At 56.3% G+C, this 17,180-nt stretch overlaps 6 protein-coding genes across 6 annotated transcripts; 3 read left to right on the forward strand and 3 right to left on the reverse strand.

Annotated features, from left to right (window-relative positions):
* Positions 1–360: 360 nt before the first annotated feature.
* On the forward strand, positions 361–2,370 carry UMAG_03964 (U4/U6-U5 snRNP complex subunit PRP3; the record flags this gene model as incomplete). The annotated part of the gene is made up of 1 exon (XM_011392125.1): positions 361–2,370. The coding sequence occupies one exon, from the start codon at positions 361–363 to the stop codon at positions 2,368–2,370; it is 2,010 nt and encodes a 669-aa protein (XP_011390427.1).
* A 155-nt stretch (positions 2,371–2,525) lies between these two features.
* Positions 2,526–3,617, reverse strand: UMAG_03965 (FMN adenylyltransferase; the record flags this gene model as incomplete). Its single annotated transcript, XM_011392126.1, has 1 exon — positions 2,526–3,617. One exon carries the CDS (start codon positions 3,615–3,617, stop codon positions 2,526–2,528), a length of 1,092 nt encoding a protein of 363 aa, XP_011390428.1.
* Positions 3,618–4,638: 1,021 nt separating this feature from the next.
* UMAG_03966 (uncharacterized protein) lies at positions 4,639–6,963 on the forward strand (the record flags this gene model as incomplete). Its single annotated transcript, XM_011392127.1, has 1 exon — positions 4,639–6,963. The coding sequence occupies one exon, from the start codon at positions 4,639–4,641 to the stop codon at positions 6,961–6,963; it is 2,325 nt and encodes a 774-aa protein (XP_011390429.1).
* Positions 6,964–7,124: 161 nt separating this feature from the next.
* On the reverse strand, positions 7,125–9,887 carry UMAG_03967 (uncharacterized protein; the record flags this gene model as incomplete). The annotated part of the gene is made up of 1 exon (XM_011392128.1): positions 7,125–9,887. The coding sequence occupies one exon, from the start codon at positions 9,885–9,887 to the stop codon at positions 7,125–7,127; it is 2,763 nt and encodes a 920-aa protein (XP_011390430.1).
* Positions 9,888–10,883: 996 nt separating this feature from the next.
* On the forward strand, positions 10,884–13,493 carry UMAG_11738 (uncharacterized protein; the record flags this gene model as incomplete). Its single annotated transcript, XM_011392273.1, has 1 exon — positions 10,884–13,493. One exon carries the CDS (start codon positions 10,884–10,886, stop codon positions 13,491–13,493), a length of 2,610 nt encoding a protein of 869 aa, XP_011390575.1.
* A 233-nt stretch (positions 13,494–13,726) lies between these two features.
* Positions 13,727–16,513, reverse strand: UMAG_03969 (uncharacterized protein; the record flags this gene model as incomplete). Its single annotated transcript, XM_011392129.1, has 1 exon — positions 13,727–16,513. The coding sequence occupies one exon, from the start codon at positions 16,511–16,513 to the stop codon at positions 13,727–13,729; it is 2,787 nt and encodes a 928-aa protein (XP_011390431.1).
* Positions 16,514–17,180: the final 667 nt, after the last annotated feature.

Below are 17,180 nucleotides of genomic sequence, written 5' to 3' on the forward strand. Positions count from 1 at the left end.
CAAGCTCAACTTTGACTCAGCATGTGTGACTGTCATACTCAGTGAGCGCGAGCTAGCTGGTGGGGCTGCCTTGGAAGGAAACACGAAACATGCCTGCCGTGTATGACAGGACGCGTTTGCTGTTAACGGATGGACAAAGTGAGCACCAACCAAGTCTTTTAGTCGAGGTTGTTGTGCCGTGTGCCTCACGACCAGAAATTGTGCGAGCGAGTTCCGAGTTCCGAATTTCATGAGCGAGTCAAGTTGGGACGTTGACGACTCGAGCTTTGCAGGTTCGTGTGGGAACATTCATTCGTGATTGTCTGCTGGACGATAAGTACTTGGCGGCCGACGTTGAAAGATTGGGTGGTTTTTACGACTATGCCGCCCAAGCGTCCGATCCGCAATGTGTTTGGCAACGACGACGACGATGGTTTCGGGGCCGACGCGCCGAATGGCACACCGCCAAAGAAGCCTCGTGCGGATGCTTCGCGGACTACCATGGAGCGTCTAGGCGGTCCTCCGTCGACTACGCCAGGGCCAGCTTCGCGGAATGCAGTGGGTGGATCAGGGGAGAACACCATCCAGGCGCAGGTGGCTGCAGCCAAGGCAAGAGCACATGCATTGATGAGTGCAATGCAGAACAAACGCTCAACATCGTCTCTGACTGCGGCGAGTTCTTCCCGCCCTGCTTCTGTGCCAGTAGCCACGTCGTGGTCATCATCCAGATCTGCCCCAGTAGGCAGTGCTGCGGCTGGTCCATCCACCTCGATATCGGCAGCTCCTGAGACAAGCACGACGACAAGACCTTCCGCTGCTGTAAATATTCAAGCGCAGCTCGAAGCTGCACGAGCAAAGGTGCAGGCGCAAATCGCCGCGTTGAACAAGAAACCCAGACTGCCTGCAGAAACAAGCACTTCTCGTCCAAGCTCATCGCTACCACCGACCAACTCCAACGTCGGCGCTCCACCAACGTCGTCTTTGGCGTCTGCATCGAAAGCGCCAACAGGTATCCACCCATTGCTGCTATCCAATCATCTACCGTACCAACCGAAAGAATCTACATCGACCTCGTCCGCCGTATCCACCTCGTACGTCAAGGGCAAGAGCTCGGTTGCATCAGATTTCAACCCGTACCTGCAAGCAAGTCGTGAGCTAGCGGCCGAGTCGAGCTCGGAAAAGCCCAAGCATCGATCGATGCACAAGGGGTTCCAATTCCACAAACCGGGGCGCCACGTACGCGAAGCCGAAGAGTTGCGTCGAGAGCAGCAGATGGAACAAGTCAGGAAACGCATCGAGGAAAGCGCACACAACGCGCGCTTGAAACAAGAGGGATCAAACGAAACGAGATTATTGAAACCAGCTCCTCCCGAGATTGAATGGTGGGATTCCAAGCTTGTTTGCCAGCCGTGCTACGACGATGTTCCGGACGTTGGGTCGCAGACGATCGAATCGATGCTCGAGGCAGCCAGCGAGGGAAATGGGGCCATCCTGCTATTTGGAGACAAATCTCCCATCGACCACTACGTCCAGCATCCGATTCCGTTGCGTGCACCTTGGGACCATATCGCTGTTCGACCACGTGCGTTGATGCTGACCAAACGTGAACAGCGCAAACTGCGACGTCAACGGCGGGCAGCCGAACAACAGGACAAGCGCGATCGCATCAAGATGGGACTGTTGCCACCGGAGCCGCCCAAGGTGAAGCTGTCGAACCTGATGCGTGTGTTGACGTCTGAGGCGGTTTCTGATCCGACCAAGATCGAAGCGCGCGTCCGACGCGAGATCGCCGCCCGCAAGGACGCACACGAACGTCAAAACGCCGAGCGAAAACTCACACCAGAACAGCGACGCGACAAGCAGCAACGCAGCAAGCAGATCGACGAGACCAAAGGTATATACTGCCACGTGTACAAGGTGAAGCATCTCATCAGTCCGAGGCACAAGTTCAAGCTTCGAAGAAATGCCCTGGATCATGCGTTGACGGGCGTGGTGATTTTCCACCCGACCATGGCGCTCATCGTGGTCGAGGGAAGCGGCAAGGCACTCAAGCAGTATAAACGACTCATGACAGTGCGCATCGATTGGACCGATCCTGCGGATCCCACTGCACCGGAATCCGCGGACAAGCAAGATCCCGACTTGGCCACCGCCACCGCTAGCGCGCCGGTCGCGTTCAAACACCTCACCACCAGCCAAGAGAATGTCGACTGGTCCACCAACACGTGCCAACTCATCTTCGAGGGCCCCATTCGCCAACGGTACTGGTCCGCATTCCGCGCGCACGCCGCCCCGACCGATCAAGCCGCACGAGACGCTCTCGGCGATGCCATGCAGGGGTACTGGGACCTTGCCACGCGCGCTGACCAGAGTCTGGTCGATCCGTTCTAAACAGGCTACCGCTCGCCATCCCAAACAATTCCGTCCACGCTGCGACAAGTCGAAACCAAGCTGCTCAAGACACGTCTGTGTGTGTGTGTGTGCTTTGCAAGCAATGGTGATGATTTTGGCATTCACGATTCCCCACAGTGTGAGAGGGGATACGTCTATGGTGTAGGCAACGCTGGCGGAGCATGTGGGGTCGCATCTTGCACCCTTCCAGCGCGCTCGAAGCTTGCATCCTTGAGCATGTAAGCGGGTCTCCATCTTCCCTTTGCAGTGCCATCGCCTACCAACACGGGTTGCTCAGTTGAGGACGTTTGCTGCTCGTCGTCCATGCGTAATTTTGGGTTGGGCAGCGTATTATGCGTTGAACCCAACGACGTATAGCCTTGATCGTACAAGAGACAATACGGAACGCCCTGGTCTCCACCACCTGCTGTTCCCCAATGCGTAGCCAGCTCTTGCCTAGACCATCCGATGCTGGCGTCGTTCGAGGCGAGGTGAGGACACCTTAAAAAGTGCCATACGTCCTGATACGACCAATCCAGGATCGGATGGATGCGTTCGACCCGCGGCCAGTCTTTGTCGGTCCAGGAACGTGCGCATAGTTGTGGGCCGTGAGGGTCGTCTCTACGCGTACCGACAAACATGGCACGGATATCGCGAGGTTTGCGCGACTCGCGCACGTCGGCATGGGTGAGCGCATCCGAGGTACGGGTGATGCCGACTTGCTCTCGTCCTCCGCCATCGAGGTAGGTGCGAATGCCCTTCTTCATTCCACCGTGTACTGAGATGACCTGTAGATTGTATCCGTGTGTCGGGGAAACGCAGAAGCGGATGAACTTTTCCACCGTCGGAAATGGCGACGGACAGGTAATGTAGAGCGAAGGTATCGGCGGAATCGGCGACGTTGACGAATCAGCATTCACGCCACTATCCAATCGGTTCAGCCTGCGCAGTACAGCAGATAGAATGTGCACCAGCACGGTACAGTCTTTGCCGCCGTTGAAGCTGAGTGCACAGTGTTGTTGACCGACTTCGTGGATCACCTGTTCGCAGAGCTGTACTGCGGACTGTACTTTGCGAGCCAGTTCCGGATAGCGCTGTGCCGTGGCATGGTCTTCGAACAGACTGTAGACTGCATCGATGGATGCAAGCCATTCTGGTGGTGGGTGCGGTTGCGGTTGCGGTTGCGGTTGCGATGTGGTGGTGCCAGTGGATGCTGCGACAGCGTGCGCGCTACCGTTGGACGTCATTCGCAAAGCTTGTGACGTATCGCGTATTGTGCTCGTCCAAGCGATGTGTCGGCGAGTGAAAGGGGCGACAAAGTGCAAGCTGGATCGTGGAGCAAGTATGGATAAGGCCTCAATCATGAAGGTTGTTGGGTAGACAGCTCAGAATACAGCGAATCACGAATCACGAATCACGAATCACGAATCACGAGTGGTGGTCCGAGCTGCGCGCCACTGACGAGTGTGACTGACGACTAGGTGATCCTGGAAAATATCCATCTGGAAATCGTGAAATCACAAATGGCTAGAAACACGAGATCCGCGGTCAAAGCCGACGCTGTGTCCAGGAACGCTTCAGATAACTTAGGCACTCGTGACTCTGCCATTTTCACGATTCACGATTCACGATTATTGATTATTAATATTTCAAGATTCACGATTGATGACCGTAAGCTACTGTATAGGGAGGCGTTAAAAAAATTCCTTCTTGTTGTTGCTTTGTGGAGGAAGGTTCAGATCTGGCTGAGCGGTAACTTGGCTGTATTTGGCGTGCGACAGGCGTGCGACAGTCAGAGCAGTCACATTCGTGATTTACAATCAACCACAAATTGTCAATCACAAACGGGAAACAAACATGAAACTTGCGTGCAACGCCTGCACCGAACGCCCGCACACACGACAACGTTTAGGTTCGGTTCATTCGTGATTCGTGATTATTGAGCCGAATCATGATTTGTGATTCTTCAGGGTCCAAAGCGAATCGTCCACCAGGTTAGGGTATCACTCCCGACTTGTGATTCGCGATCACGGATGCTTCTTCTCAATCACACTTCTTGAGTCCCTCTCTCAGTCGCAGCTTCAGCTCCTCGACCGCACCAAGTAACGACTCGAGACAAGCCGTCACGCGTTATCGGTCGCTGTTGGCTGTGAGATCTTTGCAGACCTAGTGCGAGGCGTGAGGTTGCCAGCATACCGAGCTCAGCTGATAGTAGACTCGACTCGGGTCGTGCATACCAACATACCACACTCGTTTCTATCACGCACCATGTCCGACAGCACCACTCGCAACTGCACCCCCGTCACTGCGCGCTCCAGCATCGTTGCCTCGGAATCGGCTACACTCGCCAACCTCTCGTCCACCAGTCACCGTTCCACCACACATGCAAAACTTCGTCTTCGAATCGTCACTCGACCTCCTCTACCCGAACACCGCTTCCTCGCTCCCTTTGAGCCCAACGTCCCGAAATGCTTTGCCAAGCTGAAATCCTTCGTCCACAAATATCTAGTGGACAAATCAGAGAAAGCCGGTCAGAATGTGGCGCTGGTCGAGTCAATACATGTGCACGCACTCGAGTTTCAGATGGACAACTTCGACGTGCCAGATGATCCAGAGATCTTGAGGGATGGGGATACTCTCGAAGTTGTCATCGATGCGGATGTGGAAATCCGAGACACTGGATTCGACGAGCACGCGCGTATCGAGATAGCAGATCAATCCCGAGACCAACGCCAACATGACGCGAACGAGGGCGAGCAGCAGGATCGAGACTTGGATTCTCTCCAACTCGAAGCACAGAATGCAGAAGAGCGAGATGCGATCGTCCAGGCAACGCGTGTGGCGGCTTTGCTCCGCGCTGGCGTTCACAACATGACGGATGGCCACGACGACTTAGCTTCCAAGCATATCGTGGTCGATGATCTACCACGCATGCCGCGCCCCCCGACGTTGGCTTCGACCAAGTCCACCTCGCCCAAAGCATCATCCTCGAACCCATTTTCAGCTCCATCATTGCCGCCCATGCCGACGTCATTGGTGTTTGGAGGCGCAGCGTCGGCAATGGCTGCATTCGAAGCGAAACGAAAGCAAATGCAGGCTTCGTCCCAGTCAAGTTTTGCGTTATGCCCTTCAGACAGAATCGGCAGCGTAGCCAATGCCAATGCCAGTGCCAGTGCCAGTGCTAGTGCCAAACGTGTTGGCAAGAGGCCTCGATCCTCCTCGCCTTCATCGAGCAGCGAAAGCAGCTCAGACTCTTGTTCCACCAGCGAAAGCGATTCCGACTCTTGCTCAGACTCTTGTTCCTCCAGCGAAAGCGATTCCGACTCCTGCTCAGACGATACTGGTTCCACCGATTCCGGATCAGAGTCAGATTCCGAATCGTGCAATTTATCTTGCGATTCGTCCACGAGCTCGTCCGACTCAGCTCCAAGCGAACAACCGACGCGCTACGATCGTCCGAGAACGTGGTCAACATCACCGCGGGCTGTGCCACCAGGCCAAGGACTGAACCGCACCAAGCGTCGAAACGCGATGCGTCGGCATAAGCTCAAGATGCTTCGGGATGCCGAGAATGTGGTTCAATTCGAGAACGCACGCCGTCGTGCGGAGCTGGCGCAAGGCGGCGTCGACCATGTCGGACCAGTGGGATGGGTGGAGGACAGGGAGGGAACGATGCAGATTGAGCATGTCTCTGATCGCTCACGTGTTCATGATAGCGCGTTGATCAGTGTCAAAGATGAAATGCCTCCTGGAAGTGGCACGTTCGGGATGGACGTATTCTCTGCTGCTCGAGACTCGAACGTAGCGCAGAGCAAGAGGAAGCGTCAGGAGGAATTGACGCCATCGAGCGTGGATGATGCTGCAGCACACCTCGCGTCCAGGTGGCAAGACAGGCAATCGAGTGATCCAATGCACGGCGTTCAAGTTCCGTACAACGTACATATCCGACATGTGGACTGTCAAGCTTACTACGACTCACAACTGGCGGTGCTGCAAGATGTGCTGCAAGGCGAGGCCGAAGCAGTTGGGCGAGTGGTGCGATCCAGCAGACGCCGAAAGAAGACGCTTGATGATGAGCAGGCGGAATCCGAGAATGCGGATCTTGACTACTCATCGGTGGAGGGAGAGATGCAAGATCGAGGACGACCAAAGAGGATCAAGATCGAGTCGGTGACGCCGAGGATCGGCTCGAGCCCGGTCGGTGCTGCTGAATCGTCGACGATCCGGTTCGGCGCACCTGCGCCTCTTGGTGAGCGCTCCGACATGGATATTGAACGCACATGGCTGCAGCTCAAGCAGACCTACCAGCCGTCCGACATCGCTTGTTGCACACGCATCGACGCATCCACGGTCGACTTGGCGCACCTCGAACCAGGGTTCGGTCTGATATGGCAAGCTCTGGCTTTGCATCCGCTTCGCCAAACGCCAGAGATCATGTGGCATGTCGGCATTGTTTCTAGCACATCACCCCACATACAGCTGCACTCGCTCGGGCCATTGCACGAATCGCGTTCCACACACTGGCACCACTACGAACCCGTCGAGATGGTCTGGCAAAATCCGCCCTCCCCGGTCCTGTATCGGTTCGCTTAACTGTGCGCCACACTTAGCCTCACCTAACACCTTTCGTCACACAGCCAACGAGAATACAGTCTTGATTGAACCAAAGCATCTCGCACCGGGTTGATGCTCGAGGAGAAACAAAAAAACACATATAGATTTGGTCGGCCTCGGCGGCCTGACTTAGCCCGAGACTAGACGCTGATCTGTGCAGCATCCAGGTTGAGCGCATGAAGCAGCAGGTTGACGTTTCTGATGCGGATGTCTGGATTGAACTCGTCCTGGACAGCGGCTGGGTTACGTTTCTGCCACTCTTTAGCCGAGATGACGTTTTCGAGGATTTTATCTCTGAGTTCCTGGACGAGGATCTGCTGCTGTGACATGTCACTACCGATCGCCAGAGCAGCCATCAGGTTCCACGTCGGTTCGTCTTCCAAATCGACGTTGCGATACTTGCCACCTACGGTGTGTGCGGACAGCTGTTGACCGAGACCGGAACCCATGTAGTAGCTGACGCCGAAAGGAAGCGACTGTTTTGTGCGAGTTGAGGGGAACAATGACGCCAATTTTCCGTGCGAAGTGAGCCTCGAGAAGAGCAGTGCAAAGATCTGCTTGAACTGCTCCAGCTCCTCGCTCGGCACATCGCCGAGCTGCTTCAACGTCTCAGCCCTGGACAGGAAGATCGTCAAAAACGCCACTCCCGGCCGAGTCTGTGACACCCTGACCGGATCATTCCGCTCCACAAACAGCGCCAGCATGCCCGACACAATCCGCATAGGCGCCGTACTTGCCATCGCCATCATGCTCGGCACAATCGTCGTCGCAAACGTCTCGGACTGCCTCTCCGCATCGCGTCTCGCCTCGATCTTACTAGCATCGTCACTGAGGTCATCCAACAACGGCCCATTTTGAACCACATCGAGCGACTCGAACGATGCAACCACCATGGTCAATGCAGTAAGCGTCTGTTCTTGCGACAGATGACGCAGAGCACGCGGCAAAAGCCGCTTGCCCTTGGCCGACGATAGCAGAGAGACAAACGGATGCGGGTCCGAAATCTCGAGCGGCTCCAAAACGCGCAACTCGGTCCACAACGTGTTCGTGACAGCGGCTTGCTCGGCCTGATGTGCATCAAACGCGTCCTTGGCCGCGCTCGCCGCATCGTCCTCCGGCTGGATGTCGGCAGGTGGAGCAGGCGGAGCGTTGCGACGAAGCTGCTCAAGCTGCAGCACCAGATCATAGAGCTTTTCGAGAATACGCAACACCTCGTACTTGGTGAGTGCCTCACGTCGCAGACCGGCGTTGCCGTTGCCGCCCAGCGAAGCGCCTTCGAGCGCCTGTCGCACCGCATCCCTGGCGTGGCCCGCGTCTGGAGACGCTTCGCCCGAGACACGCTCCTTGTTGCTGGCTTTCGCAGCGTCGGCCGAGATCTGAAGCATCTGTCTAGGGTTCTTGGTTGAGCTCAGACTGACCCTACCGAGAGCGCCCGCAAGAGCTGCTCCGGAAGCACTCTTCTCCATCCTCTCCTTGCGACTCTGAACGATGCGTTCCACTTGCTGCTGCATGCGAAGCATGGCATTCTGCTGCTTGTTGAGCTTCTGCTTGCCCTTGCCACCTTTGCTCAGCTTTTCATTGCCATTGGCATTATCAGCAGCGACGTTGGCCGACGAACCAGGCGGACCGGGCGGACCAGGCAGACCTGGCCTTCTGGGACCGCCGCGCAGAGCAAAGTAGATGTGCGCGTAGAAGTCATCAGCGTAGGGATCGGCGGTGATAAGCTGCGAAATCTGGATTCGAGTGATGAAATCCTTGTCCGAGGCCGACATGAGGCCGTTGTACTTGGCCATGGCGTTAATCTTGTCCATCCTGCGCTTGCGTTTAGCCTCTAGACGCTCGAAATCCGCCATCTGGGCTTGCGCCTTTTCCATCATGAAACGCACCGCATCCTGCTCGGCAGAAGGGGCGCGCTCACGCTGGGCAGGGTCGAGAAGGCCGGGAAAGTTCTGGGCAACGCTTTCGAGCGAGTCAAACTGCATGGGAGGTGGAAGCGAGAGGATGGATTGCTGAACGAGCGGCGGCATGGCTTCGAGAAGCGCACGCATCCGGGCAAAATGGGCGGCTTGAGCTTGCTGCTGAGCGGCTTGAATAGAAGCAGGATCGGCATTGAGGCTCAGAGGTGGACTAGGGCCCATTGGTGGAAGGACAGTTGGAAGGATGGCGGGCGGAGGAGCAATGCGCTGAGCCATGGATTGAGGAGGAGCAACCATGGCATGCTGGGGCTGACCGGGTTGCATGGGCGTGACTGCACCGGCCGCACCAGCCGCATATCGAGCGCGCAGTTCAGCTTCGACTTCTTCGACGGTCATGGCTTTTTTGTCGGCGGGAAGGGGTTGCTGCTGGGCCTGCTGTTTGGCACGCATGGCGAGCATCTCTGCCTCGACTTCTTCGAGCGTCTTTGGCTGAGAACGAGGCTGCTGATGTTGCGCTTGCGGGGCTTGTTGCTGAGCACCGCGAGTGGCACCAAAGCGAGGGGCGGGGTCGACGAGAAAATCATCCAGGCTGGCGGCAAACTTGTTGGAAGGGTCAAACTTGGTCTTGGGCTGCTGCTGCTGCGGCTGCGGCTGGGTGGACTGACTGTAGTTGGGCTGGGGCTGCTGAGAAGACGGCGCAGGAGCATGACCGAAATCAAAGTCCCTTCCAATGTCGACATCACCGAAAGTGTCGTCGTTAAAGTCATCGCCTGACTCATCGAGCTTGTCGCCGAGGCCGTCGTAGCCATCCTGGCCCCACGTGTAGATCTCTACATCCTCCTGTGCACCGGCAGCAAGGGCCTTGATCTTTGCGTCGAGCGACTCGTCATTGTCGAAAGTGAGGTCGAAAGCTTTTTGCGACGAGTAGTTGGTGCGATTGGCACGTTGGTCACCGGGGAGCGAGGTGTCGAAGCCAAAGAACGACATGGCGTACGGGGGAGGGGAGCAGCGCCTTGGAGGGCGGCGGTAGGCTTAAATGGGTCGTCCTGAAAAGTGTGTGCTTGGAACCAAGATAAAGGGGTGTTGTGAGCAACGAAGCAAGATCGAATGCAATGATGGTCGTACAGAAGTCGTCCCGGATGGGGGGCATGATGAGGTAAGGTGAGGATGTATCGCGCTCAGACGCACCAGCTAAATTCATGATTCACGATTGTGATTCCAGCCAGGTCACGTGCTGCTTTTTCAACGGTTGCTGATTTGTGATCGATCGGCTTCGGATACTCGTGACTCTACCGCTGTATGCACGAATCACGAACATCATGCGCGCGAAGGCACGAGAGCTTTTTGACCATAACGTTATATCAGCCTTAAGGTCTAACACTTTTCCCATTTCCGTGTTCCGTGCTGCGTGCTGCGTGTTTGGAGTCACGAGTCTTGTGTGGAGGTCGCTGGTCGACAGGAAGCGTGCGCCAAGCGTCGATCTTTGGCGCTGCTGTGTGGATACAAGCAAGGAGTGCTGTGCTGTACTGTACTGTGCTGTACTGAATTGGTGTTGGTTTGGGTGTTACTAACTATGACTGCATGTGCGATACAGTGTGCGTCAGTTGTGCAGAAACGCAAGACTAAAGACTGTGTAACTCACGACTACTCTCGCACAACGTCTTCCGAAGCGCCCGTCATCTGAGTTGGCGCGCCCACCTAACCCCACGCTCACACTCGAGCTGCACGCACATTCCCAAACCACGATTGACTTTCACTCTCACTCTCACTCTCACTCTCACTCTCAACAACACTCACATTGCCCATCCACGATCGCATCACCTTTGCTTTCTCCATCAGCTCACGCTCGGTTCTTGGTTCTCAGTTCTCGGTCCTCGATCTGCTCTCGCTCTCCAACGCTGAACAAGTCGCGCGTCTTGCTACCATCCACTTACCCTTGTGCATTGATCCATATAACGGCGGCGTAGCTCAGCTTCTGCCAGCATGCCGCCCAAATCGCTCGTCACCACGTTGCGCGAGCGCTATCTCGGTACCATTCGTTCCGTACAACCGCAATCAAGATGGAAGGTGCTCGTCGTTGATTCATTCACCAAGGAGCTCCTGCAGTCTGTCCTCAAGATGTACGACATCCTGCAGGAAAACGTAGCTCAGGTGGACAACATCGAGCTCTCGCGTGCTCCGCAGTCGACGCTCGAAGCATGTTACCTTCTCACCCCGACCAGCCAAAACGTCGACCGCATCATCCGTGATCTCGCTCCCTCCGAGCCTGGAAAGCAGCCAACATATGCTGCCGGCCACATCTTTTTCGTCGACAGTCTTTCGGACGCGCTCGTGCACAAACTCACCTCTTCGCCAGCAGAACCCAAGCTCAGACAGCTTATCGAGCTCTATACCAACTTGTGGGCGCTCGAAGCACAGGTCTTCTCGCTCAAATCACCCCAAAGCTTTCTGCACCTCTTCGAGCCCATCGGCGGTCTGTACGGTCCCGATTCGATCGAGGCGATGCGCACCATCGAGGAGGAGCTGCAATTCTCTACACAGGCAATCCTCAACGTCTGCGTCACGCTCAACGAGTTCCCGTTGATCCGCTACTACAATCCGTCTCACCCACCGCTCGGTCCGCTCCAGCCGCCCAAGGACGCGGTCAAGTCGCAAACAGCCGCTGCCAACATGTATCAGGGCAGTGCACGCATGGCACGGCTACGAGGCAACAACCACGACGCCGGCTTGTCCGGTGCAGGCTCTGGCGGACCCTCTGTCGGTGAACACTTTACCAAGAAGCTTGCCTTGCGTGTGCAGGCGGCGCTCGATCAGTACATCCGCGACAACGAGCCAAAGATGGAGACCAGCCGACCTCGCAGTGTGCTCTTCATCACTGACCGATCCATGGACACGGTGGCGCCGTTTCTGCACGAATTCTCTTACCAAGCCATGTGCAATGATCTGCTTGCCATTCAGGACGGTTCGCGGTACAACTACACATTCTACACGTCCGACGGCCAACGTGAACAGAAAGAGGCGGTTTTGTCCGACGAAGATAACGTGTGGACCGGTATTCGTCACCTGCACATCGCCGAAGCGATCGACAAGCTCACGCGCGACTTTAAGCAACATGCTGGTGAGCAAGGCGCGTTTGCGGACCCGAACTCATCGCTCAACGATATGCGCGACATGCTGGCGTCGTTACCGCACATGCAAGAGATGAAGGAGAAGCTATCGCTGCATCTCACCATGGCGCAGGACTGCATGAACCGCTTCGAGAAATCCAAGCTGCCCGCACAAGCCATGGTAGAGCAGAATTGCGCTACGCGGCTCACGCCCGAAGGGCAGAAGCCCAAGACGCTGGTGGAAGAAATGGTGCCGCTGCTCGACGATCGGAGCGTGTCGAATTTGGACAAGGTGCGCATCATCGCGCTGTACATCATGTACTGCGATGGTGTGCCGGACGAAGACAGGAAGCGGCTCTTCCAGCATGCGCGCTTGGGCAGGTACGAGATGGAGGCTGTCGACAATCTGGTGCATTTGGGAACGCAGGTGGTCAAAGACGCGTCGAGTTCTGGATGGGATATGTTTTTCAAAAAGGGCAAACGCAAGCAGCAGCCGGGAGAGAACGATTTTGAGCTTAGCCGCTATCAGCCGCTAGTGAAGCTGATGGTGGAGGACCACTTTGCAGGCAAGTTAGAACAGACTACGTATCCGTATGTGCGCGATGCGCCTGCCGAGACGGCTGCAGGTGCGTTGTCGTTGCCTGTGCAGACGTCGGCGTCCGCTTTGGCGCGCGTGGGTCTCGGTGGAGGCGGAGCTGGTAGCACCAACGCAGCAGCCGTGTCCGCGAGGACGCAACCCAGCAGTTTGCGAAGTGCCAAGCCTACCTGGCACCAAAAGGGCCGCGGCGGAAGCAATGTTGGTGTCGAGAGGCTCGAGAACCGTCAGCGCGTATTGGTGTTCATCGCGGGCGGTATGACGTATTCCGAGATGCGCAGTGCGTATCAACTCAGCCAACGCTTGGGCAAGGATGTGTACATCGGTTCCTCGCACACTTTTACGCCGGAATCGTTTGTAGAGGTGATGAAGCATTTTGGCAAGGCCGGTTCGAGGGACGCTGCTGTGCGGGGCGCCGACTCTCATTCGCACTCGCACTCGCACTCGCACCCGCATCATCAGCATCACCATTCGGCGGTGAGGTTGCCGGTTGGCGCGACGAAGCTGTCGAAACCTGACAATGATCGGAGTGCGATTCGGGCAGCATCTATGCAACACGGCGGGTATGGAGCGTCGAATGCAGGGGTAGTGCAGCAGACGGGATATGCTTCTGCGTCTGCTTCTGCGTCTGCTTCTGCGTCTGCGATGGATCAGGTGACGTATGACCGAAGGTTTCAGACACACGCCAGCACTTCGACAACAGCTTCGGCATCGGCTTCGCAGGTGTCGGTTTCGGCGTCGAGTGTTCCGCCTCACGTTGTTAGCGGGCTTGGTGCTGGTGCCAATGGAGCGAGGAGTAGCAGTCCATCGCCTAGCCAGGCGTCTGATCTCAGTATGCGCTCTAAGGACAAGAAGCGTCTGAAAAACGTATTTGGCTTTAAGAAATCCTAGATCTCTCGCCTCGATCCATCCTGCGTATCGGTTGGCGTTGATAGCACTTCTCAAAGCTTGCATGTCGGTGATACGAACCGAGCTTGCACGCGCTCGCGAGACCGACTGCAGTCGCCATCACCAACCACGAATTCACAGCCATTTCACCGATCCGTGTGCAAGTCGCCAAGAGTGTGTGCACTGAAGCGTGAAACATTCATACACGCAAACGCGAGCAAACAGCCTGATAGCACCTACCAACCGCGAATGCCCAGAATATGCCGAACATCACTTGCGAACCTTAAGCTATCGAGGACCGGCAAGAGATCAAGCAGCGCCTCGTCATTAGGATCACTCGTCCAACCCTCCACGGGAATGCCATTTTCCCTATTCAGCCGATAACTCGCTGGGCTGTTATCGACCAAGCAGACCTTGCTCAAATCCTCATCTACCACCTGCAGATTCTTGACATATGAGCCCGCCTTGAACGAGCAGCTCTCCCTGAACAGTCTTGCCGAAATCAAGCCGCGACCCTGATCAAGCCAGTCGATGACCGGGTCCGCATATTCCTGCACGGACGCGGTGAAGATCACCACCGTGTACCACGACGCTACCTTGCGCAGAAAGTAGTCCGCCCACGGCCGTTTGTAGACGTGGTACAGTACCGAGCGCCCGTCGAGCACCACTTCGACCATGTGCGGCCGGATACGCCGCGGATTATCGTTGGCTCGCAGACCCAAGAATGCACCGGCGGCTTCGAGACCTAGAAATCCGGACGTGGTCGTACGTCCGCCCGCCGACGCGTAGTGAGACGGTGAACGTGAGGTCGAGTGGATCAGTGTCTCGTCGAGGTCGAGAACGAGGATCTTGGGTGAGTGGTGAATGATGTTGCTCGTGGGTCCACGCGGAATCTGACTGCTCGGTATCACCGCAGACGATCGATCAGATCCATCGGCTGCAGCCCGACGAGCTGCCCTGCCTTTGGCAATCCGGGACTGCCGCTCCGCCTCCATCACAGCCTCCTTCTCCGCCATAACTGTATCGATGGGCTCGGCCTTGCTGTTATGTGCCAGCATCGGATCTACCACCTGCGGGTTAGGCAGCAACTTGGACGGCGTCCTTTGTCCCGAAGTGATTGCCTTCCACACCGGTCCCAATGCAGCCGCTTGCTCTTCGGTCACAGGTTCCTGGTCGACGAAAAGGCTGGCGTCCTTCGCATCTGGCTTGGGCGTACGTGGACGACCTGCGCTTCCGCTGCGCTTTTCGCCGTCCCACTGAGGCTCCACTTTGCTCGCAAATCGAAGCGGAGATGGGCGTTTCGACGACCGAGTAGGCGTCGCTTGGTCGCTCGAGTTCTTCTCGAGGATCGGAACTTGAGCTCGCTCGTAAATCGCTTCGACAGCTTCTTCTGCTCGCATAGTGCGACGCCTGCGAAGGTAGCGCACACAGTTCAAGGGGCACAACAGCACCATGACCAACAGGTTTCGTAATGTCAAAAACGTTCTGCGAATCGCTCGTTTTGCTAAACTTTTCCGTTTCGACGGCACAGCACCGTGTTTGGCAGCTGTCGTGCCGTCGGCGTTTCCGTTACGAGGAGCGAACCAGCCTCGCGAGTCGTCGGCCTCGGATGCTCGAGTAGAAGAGTTGGCAGATGATCGAGCCGAGCGGCGCTTCCTCGTCCTGGAGGAGGTGAGACTACGATCGACAGCTTGTTCTGAGTCGGTGGTGCTGATGAGCGACGAGCTAGACGAGGAAATCATGCTTTCCGTGGCGGTGATGGCAGCCGCTTGTCTTCGACGTAAAGATCCCTTCCTAGAGGCAGACGGTGTTGTTATGGTGGACGCGGGCGAATCGGACGGCTTGTTGCGCTGAGTCGTGGGTGTGATTTCAACGTCCGTGGAAGATGAGGCTGAATTCTTCTTCGGCGTTGCCGATGCAGCAGTCGGATGCACCACCGACGACGTGGGATCCTCTTTGGCAACAGTTTCGATTGCCTCGACTTGTCCCTTTGCCGCCTCGAGCAGAGTTTGCGAGTCGACCCTCTTTTCATCCGCCTCATCCTGCGAGCTAGCTTCACTGGCGTCACTGGTCACGTGAATTTCTGGCCACGTTTCCTCCGATACAGAAGCGGAGCCTGCAGCTGTGGTCAAAGTGATTGCTGCGTCGTGCGAGGCGTAAGAGCCTTCACCCCAACTGCTGTCGGCGCTGCTTTGCGAGATGGTGCGCTCTCGAGGCCCGTCCATGTCTTCCGGCGCAAAATCGCCGCCGTCGAACTCGACAATGTCCTCACGTTCCTTTTCGGTCATGAGCTCCGGGTCGTCGTGCCTGAGCATATGCTCTTGTTGAACAGGCCATGCTTCTAGCTGTTGATCCTGAGGCGGAGGGGAAAGGGAGAGAGAGCTGGTTGGTCCGAGGCAAGAATTGCGCTTGGATCTGCGCCGGTGCCTAGATTCCGACTCGTCTGTGCTGCTAGAATACTCGCCAAGACGATGGGGGAATGTTTGGTCGTATCCCGAAGAGGCAGTGCGCCGCGCTAGATCTCGTCGCGGAGCGGTTGACGACAGCAGCAGATCGTCTAGACTGGGTACACGTCTTGTGCGTCGAACGGAAAGCTGGGAATCGCTGTTCTTGCGCGAGTGACGGTGGGAGCCAGGGTGGATGGCGTCATCGAGCCAGCCTGTCAGCCCCCAAAGGCCGCTCCATCTGGCTGTTTGTGTCTGCTGCGAATCCGAATCACTGTCGTCTGTATCCAGCGCATGAGCGGGGTAGATACCGGCAGGTGTGCTTCCGGTTCGGCGTAACTCGTTTTTGGTATACAGGGCTTGCGAAGGTTGGTCTTGCTCTTGCGACCATCTTCGCAGCGAGGAGGAAGTAGACGTGGTGGCAGGAGAGGTGCTCGATGCTCTCCTGCTGGCGGGAAGAGAGGAATGCGAGCGAGAGCGCTGGGCAGACGACGAGGACGAGGGTCGTGATGGGGGTCGATCCGATGCCGGCGCGAATGAGCGGCTAAGGACCGAATCGAGATAGCTGATCGAGTTCATGTTGACGGAGAGGATGCGCAGTGGCCAGCGTTAGTGTTCGATGACGGAGGTGGTCACTCTGTGCTTGTGTGTTGGCAAATCGAAGCGTAGAGGACTGTGAACGTGATGAGGCGAAAGGATCGGATTCACCGATCCATGATCGGCGGCGCTCGGTGATGGCCGGTTGAGATGAAGTGTTTCTTGGTGTTGGTTTTGCGATGTGGGATGGCGGCGAGTGCTGATGCACACCCTGCGCCAAAGCCTTGAGAGGTCGCAAGTTTCCGACAATGGACGGGGCCAAGGCGATGGGAAGCAAGATGGAGCTTGAACGAAAGACAGAGTGAGAGATCACAGGGTATAAGCATGACCAGAGCAGCCAAAGTGGAAGCGAAGCTAGCTTAAGCAGCTTTCAAGTTTGACTTGACCATTCGTGATTTACGATTGTGATTCACGACTCGTGACTGTCTCTGAACAGCCAGCGACGCCCTGCATTCACGATTCACGATTCACGATTCACGATTCACGATTTCTCTCTCTCGCCTCAGGCTAAATAATCACGAATATGAATAAAAACTGAATATAATATTTAAATATATCCACCAAAAAAGCCAACCCCCCACCAGCCTTACGCCCGCATGGAATAAAAACTTGTAAATCGTAAATTAACTATAGTATAATATTTAATATG

The sequence above is a fragment of the Mycosarcoma maydis genome, chromosome 11, assembly GCF_000328475.2.
Source record: "Mycosarcoma maydis chromosome 11, whole genome shotgun sequence".
Classification (NCBI taxonomy): Eukaryota; Fungi; Basidiomycota; class Ustilaginomycetes; order Ustilaginales; genus Mycosarcoma; species Mycosarcoma maydis.